The sequence below is a fragment of the Trichosurus vulpecula genome, chromosome 2 (genome assembly GCF_011100635.1).
Source record: "Trichosurus vulpecula isolate mTriVul1 chromosome 2, mTriVul1.pri, whole genome shotgun sequence".
NCBI lineage: Eukaryota > Metazoa > Chordata > Mammalia > Diprotodontia > Phalangeridae > Trichosurus > Trichosurus vulpecula.
This window is the reverse complement of record NC_050574.1, coordinates 258,975,329-258,994,342: the sequence shown is the minus strand read 5'-3', so window position 1 is coordinate 258,994,342 and position 19,014 is coordinate 258,975,329. Positions and strand designations below refer to the sequence as shown.

General features: G+C 37.4%; 1 protein-coding gene across 1 annotated transcript in view; it reads right to left on the bottom strand.

Annotated features, from left to right (window-relative positions):
* CCDC150 (coiled-coil domain containing 150) overlaps nucleotides 1-19,014 on the bottom strand; it is a 138,654-nt gene that overhangs the window by 54,659 nt on the left and 64,981 nt on the right. The window contains exons 14-17 of the mRNA XM_036747116.1: nucleotides 13,266-13,373; nucleotides 5,502-5,630; nucleotides 4,032-4,201; nucleotides 74-167 (exon numbers count right to left, since the gene is read on the bottom strand). Coding sequence (XP_036603011.1) covers nucleotides 74-167; nucleotides 4,032-4,201; nucleotides 5,502-5,630; nucleotides 13,266-13,373 — 501 coding nt within the window. The remainder of the gene's footprint in view (nucleotides 1-73; nucleotides 168-4,031; nucleotides 4,202-5,501; nucleotides 5,631-13,265; nucleotides 13,374-19,014) is intronic.

The window sequence follows — 19,014 nt, the reverse complement described above, 5'->3', positions numbered from 1 at the left end:
AAATCTGTGGTTCAGACATTTCCCATAAAAATAAAAAATTTTGTTTTGTCACCTATGAAAACTTGGCCTCTACCTCGCTATTGTGCTGGGCTTTTACAATAAGGAGTCTGGATTGCCATTCATCCAATTCTGCTTCTAGCTTCTGTACCTTCTGCTGATTTAGAAGCCTAAAAATTAAAAAGAGAACAAAAATGACTACAGCAAATAATCTTGACATAATAGCACTTGGAGGTTAGGTAATAGCTTTTCATCAGCTTAAAAGCCTTAATTATATTACTTTATTGATTCCCAAGACATTTATAAGTTTGTGGGGGGCAGTTATTGGCCTCAATTTCAGATTACAAAGCTAGTAACAGAGATTAAATAATATTCCTAAATTCCCATAGTCAGGGTGTCAATCAATAGTCATTCAAACAATAAATGCTTATTAAACATCTGTGTGCCAGGCACTGTGCTAGGAATACAAAAAGAGGCAAAAGACAGTTCCTATCCTCAAGGAGCTCACAAGATAATGTAGGAGACAGCAAGCATACAAATATGGACAATAAGCTATACACAGGATAAGTACAAAATAATCAAAAGAGGGAAGGCACTAAAATTAAGAGGGGTTGGGAAAGGCTTCCCATAGAAGATATCATTTTAGTTGGGACTTGGAAGAAGCTGAGGATGCCAGTAGGTGGAGATGAGAAAGCAGGGAATTCCAGGGCAGTCAGAGAAAATGCCTGGAACCGAGGGATGGAGGGTCTTGTTCTCGGAATAGCAAAGAGGCTGGTGTCACTGTATCAAAGAGTACTTACTTGTGTTAAGGAGTAAGGTGTAAGAAGACTGCTAAGGTAGGAAGGGGCTAAGTTATGAAGGGCTTTGAATGACAGAGCATTTTGTATTCAATCTTGGAGGAGTTAGGGAGCCACTGGAGTTTATTGAGTAGGGAGGCAGAAATGGTTGAACCTGTGCTTTCTGAAGATCAGTTTGATGGCTGAATGGAGGATCTGTTGGAGTGGCTAGAGACTTGGTTGTTGTCCTTCGTTCTCGAAGAGGACCAAAATGACATCACTAAGAGGCAGGCAGACCCACCAGTAGGCTATTGCAATAGTCCAGGTGTGAAGTAATGAGGGCCTGCACTAGAGTGATGGCAGTGTCAGAAGGAAAGAAGGATGATTTCAGAGAGGTTGCAAAGGTGAAATTAATAAGCCTTGGCGACAAATTGGATATGAGAGAATGAGAGATAGTTGGTAGTTGAGGATGACACCTAGGTTGAGAGCTTCAGGGACTGGAACGATGACGTTGCCCTCTACAATAATAGGGGAGTTAGGAGTAGGGAGAGTTTAAGGGAAAAGATAATGAGTATGTGGCATAAGTTAGATCAGAAACTATGGGGCAGAAAATTGAGTGCAGAAAACTGAGTTTTCCATTACCTTTTTAACTCTTTATGATTTCTAAGTATACCACTCTGCAAAAAGTAGGTACTTATAACATGCCATTGACTAACTTATGATAAGCAACATTTTCCAAGGATCTACTATGTTATTCAGGAGCTAAGAGATGATCCATTTTCAGCAGAGGCCCTCTCTTTGCCAAAGCCAGTTGTAAACCCACTCTCTCTCATTTCCTGAGAACTTGTCCTTTGATCAGCCCTTCACTTTCTCTTCTTTTCAGTCTTTGTCCGAAGGCTCCTTTATTGTTGCCTACAAATCTGCCTAGCCCTCCTCCATTCTCAAAAAAACTTTCTGTGACCTTGTTGTTCAGTTATTTAGTTGTGTCTGACTCTTCATGACCCCGTGGACTATAGCATGACAGGCCCTTCCGTGCTCCGCTATCTCCCGAAATTTGTTCAAGCTCATGTTCATTGCTTCCATGACACTATCTATCCATCTCATCTTCTATCATTCCTTTTGTCTTCAATCTTTCCCAACATCAGGGTCTTTCCAATGAGTACTGTCTTATCTCAAGCTATAAAACTGTAGCTTGACTCCTTTTCATAGCCAAAAACCTAGAAAAAGCTCTCTACAATCCTGCCTCCACTTTCTCACCTCCCACTCACTTTTCAACCCTTTGCAATATGGCTTCCACCCCCACCACTAGGTTCTCTGTTGGCATTTAAAGCCACAATGTAGCTCCAGGCTACCTCCTCATAAATGACAGTGAATATCCTTACCTCCATGTCCTTGTTAGCCTATCTCCAATGCCTTTTCTTACTGCTAGCTCCTTCCAACCTCTGCAATCTTACTTGTGAACCCTCTTGAAAATCACTTTGTATATATCTTGTATTTATTTATTTGTGAACCTGTCGTTACCTTCCAGTAGAATGCAAACTCCTGAAAGGCAGGGAGTATCTTCCTCTTGCATTTCTATCCCCAGCACCTGGAGTAGGGCTTGTAGTGAATACCTAATAAGTGCTTGATAACTCTCCCGGGAAAAGTGGGAAGCAACTGCTATGATGAAGCCAGAGGTTTTGGCTTGTCTGATTTTGTAAACCAGACCAATGGCATCAAACTCAAATAGAGATGGATCCCAATTACATTTTAATCTGGTTCAGGTACACTGCAGAGTTTCATAGGTTGAGCAGCATGCTGTATGTTTGACACCTATTATTAAATTAATTAGGGGCAGCCAAGTGGGACACTGAATAGAGTGACAGGCCTGGAGTCAGGAATATGCATCTTCCTGAGTTCAAACCTAGCCTCAGACACTTAGTAGCTGTGTGATCCTGGACAAGTCATTTAACCCTGTTTGGCTCAGTTTCCTCATCTGTAAAATGAGCTGGACAAGGAAATGGCAAACCACTCTAATATCTTTGCCAAGAAATCCCAAAATGAGGTCATGAGGAGTTAGATATGACTGAAAAATGACTGAACAACAACTAAAATAAGTAATTATTAGTCATTACTAGTAATTATTATGAGTATTACTAGTAATTATTACTAAATTTAAAAATTATTAATTTTACACCTATATAAGACCAATGTTTTTTCTAGTTTGATTCTCTTCCAAAAAGTTATTAGCTGACTTATTTATTTTTCCTCCTTTAAAGAACTCCTTTAAATATAGTTTCACTAAAACAATTTTATTAATATATTTTATCTTTTATACAATAACCTTTTCTTCTCCTTATTAAAAAGAAAAAACAGCTAGACAAAAATTACTGACAAAGTAACCTCATCTGTCAGCATATGCAACATTTCAGGTCTACAGTCCCCCACCTCTCTGAGAAGAGGGAAGTGTGTTTCATCATCTGTCCCCTGTGATCGAGATTAAGTATGCAATGTAATTTCAAGTGATAATAAAAAAATATTTTTAAGGTCCTGTTATCTGTGATACATCTTCACACTCATAAAGAAACCACTGTTATAATTTCAGCTGATTTACTTAAAGTAAGTCTATGACAGAAAAGTAGTCTTTAGTTCTCAGAACTGAACACTTAAGAAGCTTATTTCTGGTATATCATTCTAATAAGTAGAAGGTAAATTCAAGCTGGGACATCCTGGTGAATGTTCAACAACCAGGCTCAAATGTATGGGTACATACTTTTAAGATTAATTTGCATGATTAACACTTTCAATCCACAGAACAATGCCCTGATTTGTAGTGACTGCCAATTTCTTAGGTGTAAATGCTCACACTGAAAAGTTAAAAATGGGCTGGTAGACTAATTAGAGCTATCTCCAGCACACCCTTAAGTTCAATCTAGAGGGCGTATTTACCTTGAATTATCTTTATAGCTATACTTGCTAGACCTGAAGTCAGCATGAGTAAAGCTACAATCCATTTGTCAAACAGTATAACAATTTTAATTTATTGGAGAATTTGTGCTGAAGAAGATTAATTGCAATGATCTGTTATGTTTCATTTTGCTCCAATACTATGAAATTTGAAATTGGATTTCTGAAAACCACATTCACTTCTACCTCTGACCTGGAAAAATGTCATAGTATTAGCCTCCAAAAAAGGAAGAGGTAAAAAGTAATTTTATAACACTGGATATAAAAAGAAGGAATGTGGAGAAGAAAACAGACAAATGAAATTTTAGATACCTCTCTTTCTTGAGGCCCGAAATCTCTGAATCCCTCCGCCCTAATTCCATCTGCACCTTCTCCAGAGCTTCTTGCATTTTACTGTGAGAAGCTAATACGTTCTCCAGCATGACTGTGACTTTGCAGTTATCTTCCTTAGCCTCTGCCAGCTGTCGCTGAAAGTTTCCCATCTAATGTAAAATCAAATAAGAGGGACAAGTTTGATTGTAATAACTGCTGCTTTACCAACCTTGTTTCTGAGTCCTCAGAGGGTCAAAGCATGTACATGGAAGGCAGCATACTTCAGATTATTTTTCAATGCATACAGACAACTGCACAGTAGGATGCTGGGGAGAAAAAGAGAATCCTGTGGGTTTTTTAAAATGTCTTCCATTCAGCCATGTACCACATCATCCTATATGAAAAAAGCTTGACTCTGTTCTTCATTATGAACTGCAAAAATTACCTTAGGAGAATTGTTTAGATGTTGCAGAAGAACACTGTAACGTACAGCCTTCTCCACAGTGTAAATCTTGCAGCAATTGATATCAAAGACAAGGGACCTAAGCTATGTTTTCACAAATGACGTTGCAAAATAGGGATGATAATATGGCATACATTTTTAAAAATTTATTATTATTCTGATATCACCTTCATTTCCAAAAATCTCCCTCCCCTTCCCTTTCCAGTAGATCATCACTTGTAACAAAAGTAGAGGGGCAAAAAGGCATTCAGCAAAACTAACAAACACATCATCTGAGTCAGATGCAATGTTCTATATCCAGAGGATGCCCCCCTCCCTTCATTCTCTGCAAAGAAGAGAGGGAGGGGTGCATTTTCTCATCTCTTCTTGAGGTTAGAGCTTGACCGTTAAAATTACATAGCATTCGTGGTTTTTGTTGTTGTTGTATTCTTTCCATTTACATTGTTTTGGTCATTGTGTGTTCTGTTCGTCTTGTTCTGTTTACTTCCTTCTGCAGCAGCTCTTATACGTCCTCCCGTGCTTCTCTGAATTCTTCAAATTCATCACTTTTTTTATGAAGTAGTGATAATATTCCACTACATTCCTGCACCACAATTTGTTTAACCATTCCCCAGCTGATTGGCATCTACTTTGTCTTAATGGTTTGACTTTTTAAAATTAACATTAGTTCTCTAATACATTAATATAAACATCAAAGGATAAGTTATTTTTATTCAGGGCCTAAAGATTTTAAAGAAAAACTCCAACAGAGAAGAAGTCTGGCTTCTTTCTTTAACTTTCTAAGACAAAAAAAAATAGGAAAGAAAAAGGATTTTGGAAGGGAAATACTTTAAAGGTAGTTTAAAGCCACCTTGCCTTTAAGGGGGAAAAACATCAAGCTGGTTGGAGAAAGGTCTCTTTTTTGTTTAGTTTTCCTCCTTGCCAAATATGGCAACAACATAAGGAATGTGGCTTATGAAAGGTTCTCACTCGTGTTTCACTAACAGGAGATTTGCCAGTTTCCTTGCCTTGCTCCTTTCCCTTTCTTCCAAAGCCTCCAGGTGCCCCCTTATTTTATGACTTTCTCTTGATGGCGCATCACGGGATTTAATTGCCCGAGAAAAATCGTCTTCATTCTTTTCAAGAATAGTTTGCATCTTATGAGAAAAAAAAATGATTAATATTTGCAAAATATAGGAGGTGAATGATCAGAATGAGAAACTTAGGGCAACTTAGAAAACAAATGTTAAAAATATTAAAATAATATTAATAATGGTCACATTCTCTGGATTTTACAAAAGATAACATTTTTCCCCCCATAATGGTTTGTTATAGTTAAAAGTAAACACATGGGCAAAAAATAGCTTATAAATTTCACATAAAGACTACAATAAAAGTAAATAAAGAATTTTAATGAGATTATAATGTAGAACAAGGAAGAAATAAACATTATCTAATCTTTTTTTTTAAATACAGGTAACTTTTTTGGAGGTGACAGGGAAATGAAAACTAGTTTAATGGAACTGAAATAGCTTAGAAAATAGCTTTACATCAGAGTAATAATGATGTTAGAAGTGCACAGGATCACAGACAGAGTTGGAAGGCACTTTGCAGTTCATATAGTCCAATCCCCTCATTTTTCTGACAAGTAAACAGACCCAGAGGGTTTGAGTGACTTGTCCAGAGTCACACAAGTATCAGAAATATGTTGTGAACTCAGGTCCTCTGGAATTAAAGGAAGTGTTTTATATACTGTAGAAATTCTAACTATGACTAGTTTATTTTCTACTCCCCCCCCACCCCTGCATGCGCGCGCGCGCGCGCACACACACACACACACACACCAACAAAATACTTTTTGTCCTCAATTTTTCTCCAACTTTTAGCATATCAATAAAATTTCTCTAGATAATCATTATTTTAAAAGCTTTATTTCCTAAAAGATTTTTTCCTTTAACTTTTTTCTTTTCAAATATTTGAAAAGTTTAGTATTCTTGGAGTGAAATTCAACTGATTCAAAGGGAAGAGTATTGCCTTGTAGATTCTAATATCCCAGCTTTTTTCCCAGGAAAAGATACAAGAAAGAAGTATCATTCTGTCAATTAGCACCATTGTTCAAGGTCTAACCAAATATGCCTGCAAATTCCTGTTTTAAGCTGTAATACAGCCATTAACTGTAATATATACACCAGGGTGCTTCTTGCTGTAATGTTTATAGAAAGCATGCAGAACCTCTTCAATGTCTATAATAAATTTCCTACTATTTTTAATATCAATTGAAGATTTTTTACTAGAACTTTTAAAGAACCATACTCTTCCATGCTCAATTATTTGAAATAGAAATGGAAATTATAGAGAAATAGTTAAATATTTAAATAGAATAGAAATGTAATTACAAAATCATTTAACCAAGGCTTTATTAAAGCTAATATGTCCTGAGTTGAGATTGGAGATATCTAAAAATGTAGAATTTTTTTCTAAAAATGATTTTTAAAACATCTGTTCACCTCCACCTCTTGAAATAACAACTTTCCTTCAAGGCCTAGCTCCAGTTTCACCCACTACATGAGGCCTTTCCAGATCTCTCCAGTTGCTAGTGTTCTCTTCCATCACCTATAAAACTGCTTTGTATTTATATACTTTCTATATGTTTTGTATTTATTTAACTATTTGTTATTTCCCTACAATAAAAGAGCTCCCTGAGGTCATACACTATTTTTCTTTTGTATGCCAGCAATTGCAGGATTGAAATGGTCAGATTTTATATCTTGATCTCCAAAGTAAAAAAGGAAGTGATTACATGACAGCCAGAACTGGAGCTCAGATCTAAACCCTCCCTTACATTTTCTATTTCAGTATGATCTATTTCTTATATAATTAAATCTTGTTGACATGTTGAAAGGCCCTCAGTATTACCTTTATATATTTTCGCTTACTATATGAATTTTTCTTGGTTTTATACTTGAAATTGCAATAAGGTTCCTAATCACCATTTTAAATGCTCATGGTCTTCACTCACCAAATCTCTTTTTAAAATTTTTGATGTTTCTTCAGTTGTTAATGGTCTGGCAGCAAGAATATCTATTTTACCTTCCAGTCTTCCCTCCATGGTCTTAATAGCATTCAAAAGAGTCTTCAGAGAGACCTTTGAGTCCCCCAAATCCTGAGGAGATCTCACAGAAGGTAAGACAGGTGCAAAGCTGACTCGGCGTGAAGGACTTGAAATAACACTGGGTAAACCAACAGTTGAAATTCTTTCCTTTCCATTGTTTAAAGTGGACCTAGCAGGACTTTCAGTGGACTTTGCAGACATTGGTCTTTCTAGAGATTTCTTTCTTCTTGATGGAAAAACCATTTCAGAATAATTTAATCAACAAGAACAAGATTTTTTGGGAGGTAGACACCTGCTCAGGAGAAATTACTTAAATGTTTTGTCTGACTTAATAGTAAAAGATATTTAGATGGTGAAGAAATCACACTTCAGAGAATACCCTACTGAAGACTAAGACCTATGTAACTTCTTAAACTAAACTGTCAAAACACTATCTTCAGTGTAACCTGTTCAACGAAGTCCCCTTTTCGAACTTTGTGACCTCATTGCTCATCACCAGGATCATACAGTTGATTGGAACTTTAAGTGAATTCTATGTGAAGACAAATTGCAAGTCCTTGGTTACCATGTACACAGAATTTTTGCTTCTAGATTAAAGGCAACACGGTACAGTGGAAAAACATCAGACTGGGAGTCAGGGGACTTGAAGTGCAGTTCTAATACTGTTGCGTGACTGAAGCCATCATTTAATTAATCTTTTTTTCTTATCAATTCAAGTTTTAGTTTATTTATCAATTCAAATGATGGGCTCAGACTAGATGACCTTGAAGATCTCTTCAAGATGCCATGATTTTAAGTTTTAGTTTAAAAATTCAATTCAACCCATCAATAATACTTCCCAGCCGTTTCCTCACTGTGCTGCCTACATTCTAGTCATCATCCTCATCTCTCTTACCCTGCCACTACCTTGGAATACATCATGGGACAGCAGGTTCTCATAGGTGAGATTTTTGCCTTATTTTTCAGGAAAACTTGGCCTTCATATTATTTCCTGGCCAGCTATACAGCATGTTGCTGGTCCCCCTCCTCCTTTCCTAGCTCTCTTTTATGTATAATCTTTCTTAATTAAAATGTAAACTTCTTGAGGGCAGAGTTTGTCTTGTTTGCTTGTATTTGTGTTCCCAGCACTTACAATAGCGGCTGGAATATAGTAACTGTTTAGTAAGATAAATGCTTGTTGTATCTATCTATCTATCTATCTATCTATCTATCTATCTATCTATCTATCTATCTACCTATTTGTCTGTCTGTCTGTCTGTCTATCTATAGCATAATGATAATGATTAACTTAACAAAGTCTTGTCTTCACAATTTGGCTTCAAGCTATCTTTTTCTAACTCTACATTTCAGCCAAACTAACCTACTTGATGTTCCCTGTACGTGGCATTGCATCTTCTCCCCCTATTTTTGCACAAGTCTCTCATATCTCCAATACTCTCTTTCCTCACTTTCACCTCTTGAAATTACTATTTTCCTTTCAGGTCCAGTTCAAGTGCTACCTTCTACATGAGGCTTTTCCTGATCTTCCCAGTTTTTAGTGTTCTCCTCCACTACCTACAAAACTAGTTTGTGTGTATGTAAATGTTCTTTTAAAAAATATTTTATTCACAGTCTTTTTTTTTGCATTAGTTACTTCCCATTAATTTCTTTCTCCTACTACCACAAAGCCCTTTCTTGTACCAAATAAATAGTCAAGCAAGATAAACCAAAACATTTACCATGTCTGAAACAATATGTCTCATCCCTTAACTGCTTAGTCCACAGTCTCTTTGCTGAGAGGCAGGAGAAATATTTTAATGTTGGTATTTTTTTAAATTTAAATTTAAATCAGCAAAAATCTACCTTTTCTTCCTCCCACTTCCCTCCCACCCCCTAAATGAGAAAGAAAGAAAAATAGTAGTTTGTAACTTCTGTTACAAAAAATGTAGAGTCAAACAAAACAAGTTCTTGCATTGGCAACGTTCAAAAAATGTCTCAATCTGCACTGAGTTTTTCACCTATCATGAGATGGGTAGCCTGTCTCATCATGAGTCCTCTGGAATAGTCCTCTGGGTTGGTCATTGTGCTGATCAAAGTTCCTAAGTCCTTCAAAGTTGTTTATTCTTATAATATTATTGTTACTCTCCTCCCAAATTCTCAATTTACTATGCATAAGTTTATATGACTCTTCCAGAGTTTTTTTTTTTTGGAAACCATCTCCTTTATAATTTTTTTTATACCACAATAGTATCCCATCACATTTATATATCATCATTTGTTTAGCTATTCCCCAGTTGATGGGCACCCTTTCATTTTCTAATTCTTTGCTAATACAAAAAGAGCTGCTATAAATATTTTGGTACATTATTGAAGTTTGTTTTACTTAGGACTAGTCCCTCCCTTAATCTACCTTATTCTTGTTCCTCCTTTCCCCCCACTTTTCTTATTCAATGAAATTATTTCTGTCCTCACTCGGTGTGTGTATGTGTGTGTGTGTGTGTGTGTGTGTGTGTGTTCTTACCTCTTTTGACCAAATCAAATGATACTGAAGTTCAAGTATGGCCCATTCTCCCACCCCTTCCTACTTTTTTAATAGATTTCTTGTATTGATTTCCATATACTTATTATGTAAAATAATTTTTCCCTCTCCTTCCCCTCCGTGCAGTATATTGCTCTTCTTCCTTTCCATTCTACTTTTAAGATCAAGATATAATACAACCACTCACAGGCCCTCTGTCTAATTAGACTTCCTCTATGACCCCAGATGACAAAAGAGCTATGAAGGAATATATTAATTTATCTCCCTATATTAGAATGTAAACAGTTTATCTTTCTTTAGTCCCTTACGATTATTTACTCATGTTTACCTTTCTATGTTTCTCTTGATTACTATGTATGTACTTCAAAATTTCTGTGTAACTTTGGTCTTTTTTTAAAATCAGGAATACTTGGAGTTCTGCTATTTCATTAACAGTCTGTTTTTCCTCCCATAACAATATATTTAATTTTGATGGGTAAATCACACTTGGTTGTAAGCCTATATCCTTTGCCTTCTGGAATATCATATTGCAAACTTTCCATTCCTTTGTAGTATAACTACAAAATCATATGTGAGCATTACTATGGCTTCTTGGTACTTTCTGGCTGCTTGTAGTAACTTTTCTTTCACCTGCAAGCTCTGAATTTTAGCTATAATGTTCCTAGGAGTTTTCATTTGGGTGTTCTTTTGGGAGGTGACTGGTATATCCTTTCTATTTCCACTTTGCCCTCTGGTTCTAAAAGACCTGGGAAGTTTTCATTTAAGATTTCATGAAATATAATGTCTAGACCCTTTTTCTTAGTCATGGCTTTCAGGTATCCAATGATTCTTAAATTTTTGCTCTTTTATCTGTTTTCTAGGTCAGTTGTTTTTGGTTTGATATACCTTATATTTTCTTTTATTTTTACAGTATTTTGACTTTGTTTTAATATTTCTTGTTGTCTCATGGAGTCAATGGCTTCTTTTTGGTCCATTCTAATTTTCAAGGAGTTTGTTGCTTGGCCAGTTTTTGTACCCCTTATGCACTTTAATTCTCTTTCCAATTCTTTCTTCCATGCTCTCATTTCCTTTCCAAATTTTTTTCTTTAGTGCTCTCATTTCATTTATAAAAAACATCCTAACTCCTTTTTATATGCTTGCTTCATCTCTTCCAGGAATTCTGGTTGAACTTGTGTCCAAACTATGTTTTTCTTTGAGGCTTTATGTATAAATATTTTAGAATCTCCTTCTAGGTGTGTGTCTTAAGGGCCCTGTTGTCATACAAGCTTTTATAGGGGGATTCATTTTTGTTGTTTGCTCATTCTTCCAACCTACTTCCTGACTTCAGACTTTGTTAGAGCTGGGCTCTGTGAACTACTGGGGAGAATGTCTGGGTTGATCCTGCTGCTGCTTTCTGGGGGTATTGAGTATCGTGTTATTCTAGGATCCCAGAGATGGCTCAGGCTGGGGATTTGCAAGCTTTTAGTGCTCCCCAAATGGTCTGATTCAGGGAAAAGTCTGATTTATGCCCTGCTATACAAATCTGCAAATTCTCAAACTGGGTTCATGTCTGAGTCAAGTGCTATAGACTTGCACCATTTCTACTAGACTACTGCAGGATTCAGTCAGTATTAACCAGCTGGAAAGTTCTGCTTGTTCATAGCAATAAAACTGCATGCTGTCCTTTGGCCTGGCATTCCTGCCTTGCTTATTCTGCTACAGATTTCAGAATGGGCTGGAAACTGGAACTAAGACCTTGTTCTGATCCAGGAATCTAAACCACAAAGATTCTATTTGTTTCTGAGTCTGCTCATTGTTCAATATACAGGCTTGGTCCTGTGACTGCTCCTCACTCTGGAATGCTGCCCCTAGGTTCTGGTCCCCCTCTTAGTCAGTCCTGGATTTGTGATGTGGAACTAGGTAGTAAGGGACAGAATCCATTTCTGAGCCCTTTTCAAGTTTAAGCCTACCTGTGTTTGACTTTGGACCTCATCTTGTCTTGGTGCACTGCCTCTCCTTGTGTTGTAATGCTCCATAGGTCATTCCGAATCATTGCATGTGATATGGATGTATTTCTCTATGCTGACATAATCTAGAAAAATGACTGATTTTTTTTCCTTGTATTTCCTGATCAGGACTCGGTCTGATACCTTTTTTATATTTTTGGAGGAGCCGTGGCAGCAAACTCAGCTGTACTTTCTGCTACTCTGTAATCTTGGATCTGCCTCCTTTCATATACTTTCTTTACATATTTGGCAGTTTTTGTCTATGTATTTATTTCCCTACAGTAGAATGAAAGCTCCTTGAGGACAAAGACTGTTTTATTTTTATATGCAAGCACTTAACACAGTGCTTGGCAAACAAGTAAAATGCTTGTTGAATTGAACAAAATTGTGACTTAGGGAGTACAAGTATTATTATTTCCATTTTGCAGATGAGGAAATTGAGATCTAAAGAAATGATTTACCCAAAGTCACATAGCTGATGGTGTCAGAGCAGGAACTTGAGTTCAATTTTTTTCCCTGTATATTGAAATGTTAGTACTTTTGTGATCACTGAAGATTGTCATTTGCCTTAGGGAACCCATTACTGGAGGTATTTTTCCCACTAAATATTTTTTAAAAATATGGACCATGTTAACCTTGTGTTAATTTTTTCTTTCTTGTAGAAAAAAACAATATATGACCTAGTACAAAACAGTCATTCATTAATGGAGCTCTGTACTTTTCTCTGTTCAGGGTCATGTAAATTCAATGCATTGACAAAGAAAATATCTAAGTCAAATAAGCTTTAAGTTTCTTTTCTTCTGTGGGTCCAATAAAGCTGCTATATAACCAAAAGGATATATTTGTACTAATAGCTATTTGTATTTTAACTTAAGAATGAAGACTATAGAGGTTAAACTTCCAACATGCATGACTCCCAAAGCCATACCTTCCTACTTGTTGGTATATTTAACAGGTTTACAAATAATCAACATATTTATTTTCATACCTCTTTCAGTTGAGCTTCTGTTTTTTGTAGGTTTATCTTATTTTCAGTAAGTTCTGAGTTTGCCTATAACAAAAATTTTTAATGGCATTAGATGCTAGTACATTGATTTCACTGGAAGAGTGTGAGATCAGTCTGTTAAGAGACAACGATACTATAGCAACTACCTGACTTTCCAAGCACTAATCATACCTGAGCATATTTCGTCTCCAGGGCTTTATTCAACTTGTGTAGTTTGTCATTCTCTGAACGAGTATCAGCAAGAGAGTTTATTTCTTTTTGTAATTGTTTAACTTTTGTCTAGAGGAAAATAGAAAAAAAAAGGTAGCATAAACATCACGAACCCTCAACTCCTACCCAAAAAAAGAGGTTGAAAAGAAAGAGAAAGAAGTTGAAAGTGAGAAATCAAGCTGAAGGTCTGGGAACATATGGAGAATCCTTGATATTTTCACAAAATTGATGTATTTTTATAATACATGGAAATAACCTAGATTTTTATAGTTTGTCATAAGTTTAACTTGATGTAACTTACATATTCACATTTTAAAATGAGATCTTATAGGACATTTCTCTATTTCAACAGACCTGTATAAGTAATAATCTGGAAATCTAGAGTAGGTGATTATAAATGCCAATGCCTGCAAAATAGACAGACAGAAGCAGGTTATAGTCTTGTACTTACTGCACCTCATGATATATAGGAATAGGATTTCTGAGTAGTCCATAAGTCTTTTTTGTCTATTTTGTTCCTTGATTTCAAAACACATTTTCCTTTATTTCTGGTTTCACATTGAAATCATCTAATATCAAGGTATATTGTTGAATTGATTTAAATCTTATTGACTTCTTCATATAACTTATTTATTATCATCTGTAATGGATACTTGTGCATAAGCTTATGCATAAGTGGTGGTCTGTATGCTTTTGGTCATCATGACCTCCTAAAGGTGAAATAGCAAAATAATCATACCATGAAATTATTTTGTTGTTTCCTTTGGGAACATTATAGAACCAACTCTACCAACTTCTTTACTTACCTCTCCAAGGAGCTGATAGTTCATCTTCCATTCAGTTGTGAAGTGCTTAACATCTTTGGATTTTATTTATAGTAAGATGTCAATAATTATCAATATGATAGACTTTGGATAAAGGCAACATGTTGAAAGTACTAACAGTTATATCAATGACCTGTGAATAGTCTTTAAAAGTGTGATACCTGGTATTGTCTACTTTCTTTTCTGCTTCTATGCTATTGTAGAAACAAAAGGGGGCCTCAAAAGATCGAAGTCAATTTTGTTTCTGTTCTATTTCATGGCTTCATATGGCTAAAAATAGTTACTACCTGGTGGCTAACTGTGCTCATACTTGAGTAGGCTGACCTTCAAATAGGCTAGTTCTTTGACAAAAAAACTAAACCTAATGCTTTTCAAGCTTGGCGAGACCTGCCAGAGTTTGTGTTCCACTGGTATAGCCTGTAAGAAGCCCAGGTTTAATGCTACAATAAAGCATCAGAGCTGGACTTTAGTGAAGTGACTACTTTATCTGAGAAGAGAAATGGAAGATGTTGTTCATAGCAAATAATACAACATCACAAAAAATGACTACATCTATATAGATAGGAAGTAATTGGTTATAGCTGCAACATGTTTGTGTGCAAAGTATTGGACTATTATATGGTTAGACAAAAATCAATTAATAAGCATTTATTAAGCATGTCCTAGGTGCCAGTCATTGTGCTAGGCAGTAAGGATACAAACAATCTCTATTCTTGAAGAATTTGCATATTCTAACAGATTAGAAAAAAACTTTCAAGAGAAGGTGTCGCTAAAGTACCAAGCTGACCCAACCTGTCAAACCCTAAAACTGAAAAATTGATAAAGTATAGATATTTCATCTTACTAGTACTTTTCCCTAGAAATTGATGCCAAACCTCGAGCACTTACACCCACCCTCTGTCTCTGAATATCCCAAAAGGATAGGCCCAGATCTCCATTTCCAAAACAATTCAGAAATTAACAGCTTGTTTTGTGCTTGATGCACAAATTTCCAAATGGAAATCACGGATCTGGAGAGATTAAACCAATGAGGTAAATTAAAAAAAAAAAAACCTTTCACTAAATTTAAATTTGGTGGTTGTCTTTCATTCTCGAAGAGGACCAAAATGATGTCACTATGTTAGAATCAAGTTACAGTGTGTCTGACTGTGGCTGATCAGACCAATATGAGCTTAGAACGCTCTACCACAGGTCAGGCACAAATAGTACATGTGAACATTTGGGATAGATTCTCTAAATTTGCACATCTTGCATTTCTTTTGAGCTACTTCAATTCTGCTTTGCTCACAGAGCACAGCACCTTCTCTGATGAAGGCATGCCATGCTAGGTAGTTCTATGCCAGTGTCCCCCATATCACACAATTAATTCCAAAGTTTTTGAGACCTTGAGAGTGTCCTTGTATCGCTTCTTCTGACCACCATGTGAGCACTTGCCCTTTGTAAGTTCTCCATAAAATAGTCTTTTTGGCAAGCATATGCTTGGCATTCGAACAATGTGGCCATCCCATTGAGTTGTGCTTTCTGAAGCAGAGTTTGAATGCTTGGCAGTTTAGTTCAGAAAGGACCTCACTGTCTGGAATCTTATCCTGTCAGGTGATTGTCAGAATCTTCCTAAGACAATTCAAATGGAAGCAATTCAGTTTCCTGGCATGGCACTGGTCCAAGTTTCACAGGCATACAACAATGAGGTCAACACAACAGCTCTGTAGACCTTCAGTTTGGTAGTCAGTCTATAAGGTTTCTTCTCTCCCATACTTTCCTTCAGAGTCAACCAAACACTGAGCTAGCTCTGGCAATGCGTGTGTCAACCTCATTATCAATGTGTACATCCCTGGAAAGTATACTGCCAAGGTAAGTGAACTTATTCACAGTATATGGATGGTGTGGTGCTGGCTGATGGAGCACCTGTGTTTTCTTGGTGTTAATGTTAGGCCAAAATTAGCACAAATAGCAGAGAGTTGATCTATATTTTGTTGCATCTCAGCTTCAAAGGCTGCATTGAGTACACAACTATCTGCAAACAAGAAATCATGCACTAACACTCTCTCCACTTTAATCTTGGCTTGTAGCCTTTTCAAGTTGAAGAATTTACCATCAGTGGGGTAGCTGACTGACCTTGATGCTGTGTTCGTCTTCATTGAAGGTGTCTGACAACATAGCTGAAAACATCATGCTAAAATGCATGGGAGCAAGCTCACAGCCTTATTTCTCTGCATTGGTGACTGGGAAAGCACAAAAGCATCGTCCATTATCCAGAACCTGGGCAAATATGCCATTGTAAAACTGACGTACGATACTGATGAACTTCTCTAGGCAAGCAAATTTTGACATAATTTTCCATAAGCCCTCACAACTGACAACATCAAAGGCTTTGGTCAGATCTACAAACATTGTGTACAGACCTCTGTTCTTCTCCTGGCATTTCTTCTGGAGTTGTTGGGCAACAAACACCATCTCGACTGTTCCTCAGCCCTTTCCAAAGCCACACTGGCTCTCAGGTAGATGACCATCTTCTAGATGAAAGATTAGTCTATTAAGGAGGACTCTGGCAAGAATCTTGCCAAAAATGACTAAGAGAGAGACCTCCTTGTGATTGTCACAGGACAATCTATTTCCTTTACCTTTACAGAGATGGCCAATGGAGGCATCCTTGAACTCCTGGGGGATAACCTCCTCTTGCCATATAACCTGGAAAACTTCAGCCAGCTTTTGTATGAGCAATGGACCCCCTACCTTGTAAATCTCAGCTGGAATGGAATTAGCACTACATGCTTTGCTACATGGAAGGAGAGTAATAGCATTCAAAGCCTCTTCTTCAGTTGGAAATTCAGCTAGGGAGAGATTGACTATAACCTGAGGTAAACAGTCAGTGGCTTCAGCATTGATTGGTGATGGTCTGTTGAGAACACTATGGAAATGTTCAGCTCATTTCTCTAGGGTCATGTCCTTATCATTAATCATCAGCACTGAGTAGTTGAGATGCACCATAGGTCTTTGCCTATAAATAGCCTTTAGGGCATAATAAAAGTGCTTTGAATTGTTACTATCAGCATAAAACTGAATATTGTCTGCCTTCTTACAGAGCCAAGAAATCCCACATGTCTAAGCTTTGCTTGTATTTTACTTTCGATCGAGTTAAATGCTGCCTTCTTAGAGATGGATGAACTATCCTTCTGGTAAATCCTGTGGAGTTCTCATTTTACACTTGGCAGCTTCTAAATTTCCCCATCATTTCATCGAACCAGTCTTGGTGTTTGCATGTTTTCTGACTCAGATGAGCAAACGCAATGCCGTACACCAAATCTCTGAAAGCTGCTCACTTCTTTTCTGCTCCGCTGTTGCCAGCTGTGTGTTGGCTCAACTCTCCCTCCAAGTTAGCAACAAACTGTTGCCACTCACTGTTGCTCTAACCTGTTGACATTAATTCTTCTGGTAGTCATTTTGCCTTGGGGCCACCACTTTCGTTGAATGTGAACATTTAGCTTGAAGAGGATGAGTCTATGATCGGTACAGCACTCTGCACCACACTGCCTTTATTACGCTCTCACATACTGTCTGTCTCTTCTCCTTATAATCACATGGTCTGTTAAATGCCAATGTTTGCTGCAAGGGTACATTTATGCAGTTTTATTGTGTTTAGGTAAACAGGAGACAGTGTTGGTGATGAGAAAGTCATAAGATGTACAAGTCTTTGTTGTGGCTGTTTTCAACTCTATTCCTCCCAAGGATTCCCTGCCAAGTCCAGTAGTCTGAGCCTATCCTAGCATTAAAGAATTATAATCTTGTCCTCTTTTGGAATACTGATAAGAGTCTCCAGGGCTTCATAAAATTTTTCTTTGACCTCATCAGGGTTCGTCATGATGGGGGCATAGGCACTGATGATACAGTGGTATGGTGTTTTCCTGCAACTGGCAATCTCATTGTCATGAGCATGTTATTCACTCCTTTTGGTAAGCATACAAGCTTGTTGACTAGATTAGCTTTGATTGCAAAACCTATACCAGCTTCATGGCACTCCCCTTCACTTAGGCCACTCCAGAAAAAACACGTATCTAGTTCCAATTGCAGTAATCTGGCCTTCGTTTACCAGCCTTGTTTCACTCAGGGCTGCTATTTGGATGTGATACCTGCTCAGTTCTCTTATTACAAGAGTGGTAATCAGGCAATGGTTGAGTAAGCAGATAATTTTTAGGGCACCTTTCTTAGCCCCTTCCTCACACCAGGAGGTGAGCAGTGTGATCCTTAAAAGGTTGCTCAGACACCCAGGGGGGCTGGCAAATCCCATTGCTACTTCCAGTGACAGGACCCTATGGTCTGGGCTGCCTGTATGCAGAGTTGTGACTACAGCTCCCAGTGTATCTGTGCCTGCTACTTTGTCACTTGCCTGTCACCATGAGACTTTGAGATGGGTAAAAATATTAAAATGGTATGGGTAGTGTCTTTTGATTTGTGTGTAAATTGGATCTAAGCAAGGCAGAGTTGCACAAAGCTGGTGGCCTCACTCTCTTTTCCAGAGTCATTACAGTCCAGTGGCAGGACACAGTTAAGATGACTGGTGATGGCTCGAGCTGCAGCAGATGACCTTGGTGTCTGCGATGTCTAACCAAGCTCTAAGTGTTCCACAGTGCCTGCTTCAGCTGCCTTCATGGCCGTTGGAACAAATTGTTCTCATTCACCCATTCCACTAAGAGAAGTCTTCACATGCTTGGGGTAAACACCCCTCACCCCCCAACTCACCAACAGTTTTAGACTTATAGTTTAGCCCATCTTCTGAAACATATTATTGGGGTGTGGCCACTGTGCATGCTACAATTTCTTGGAGCCACAGGTGAGAGTTAAGTAGATCAGGTACACACAAAAGGTGGAAAATAGCCCTGAAAAGGGCT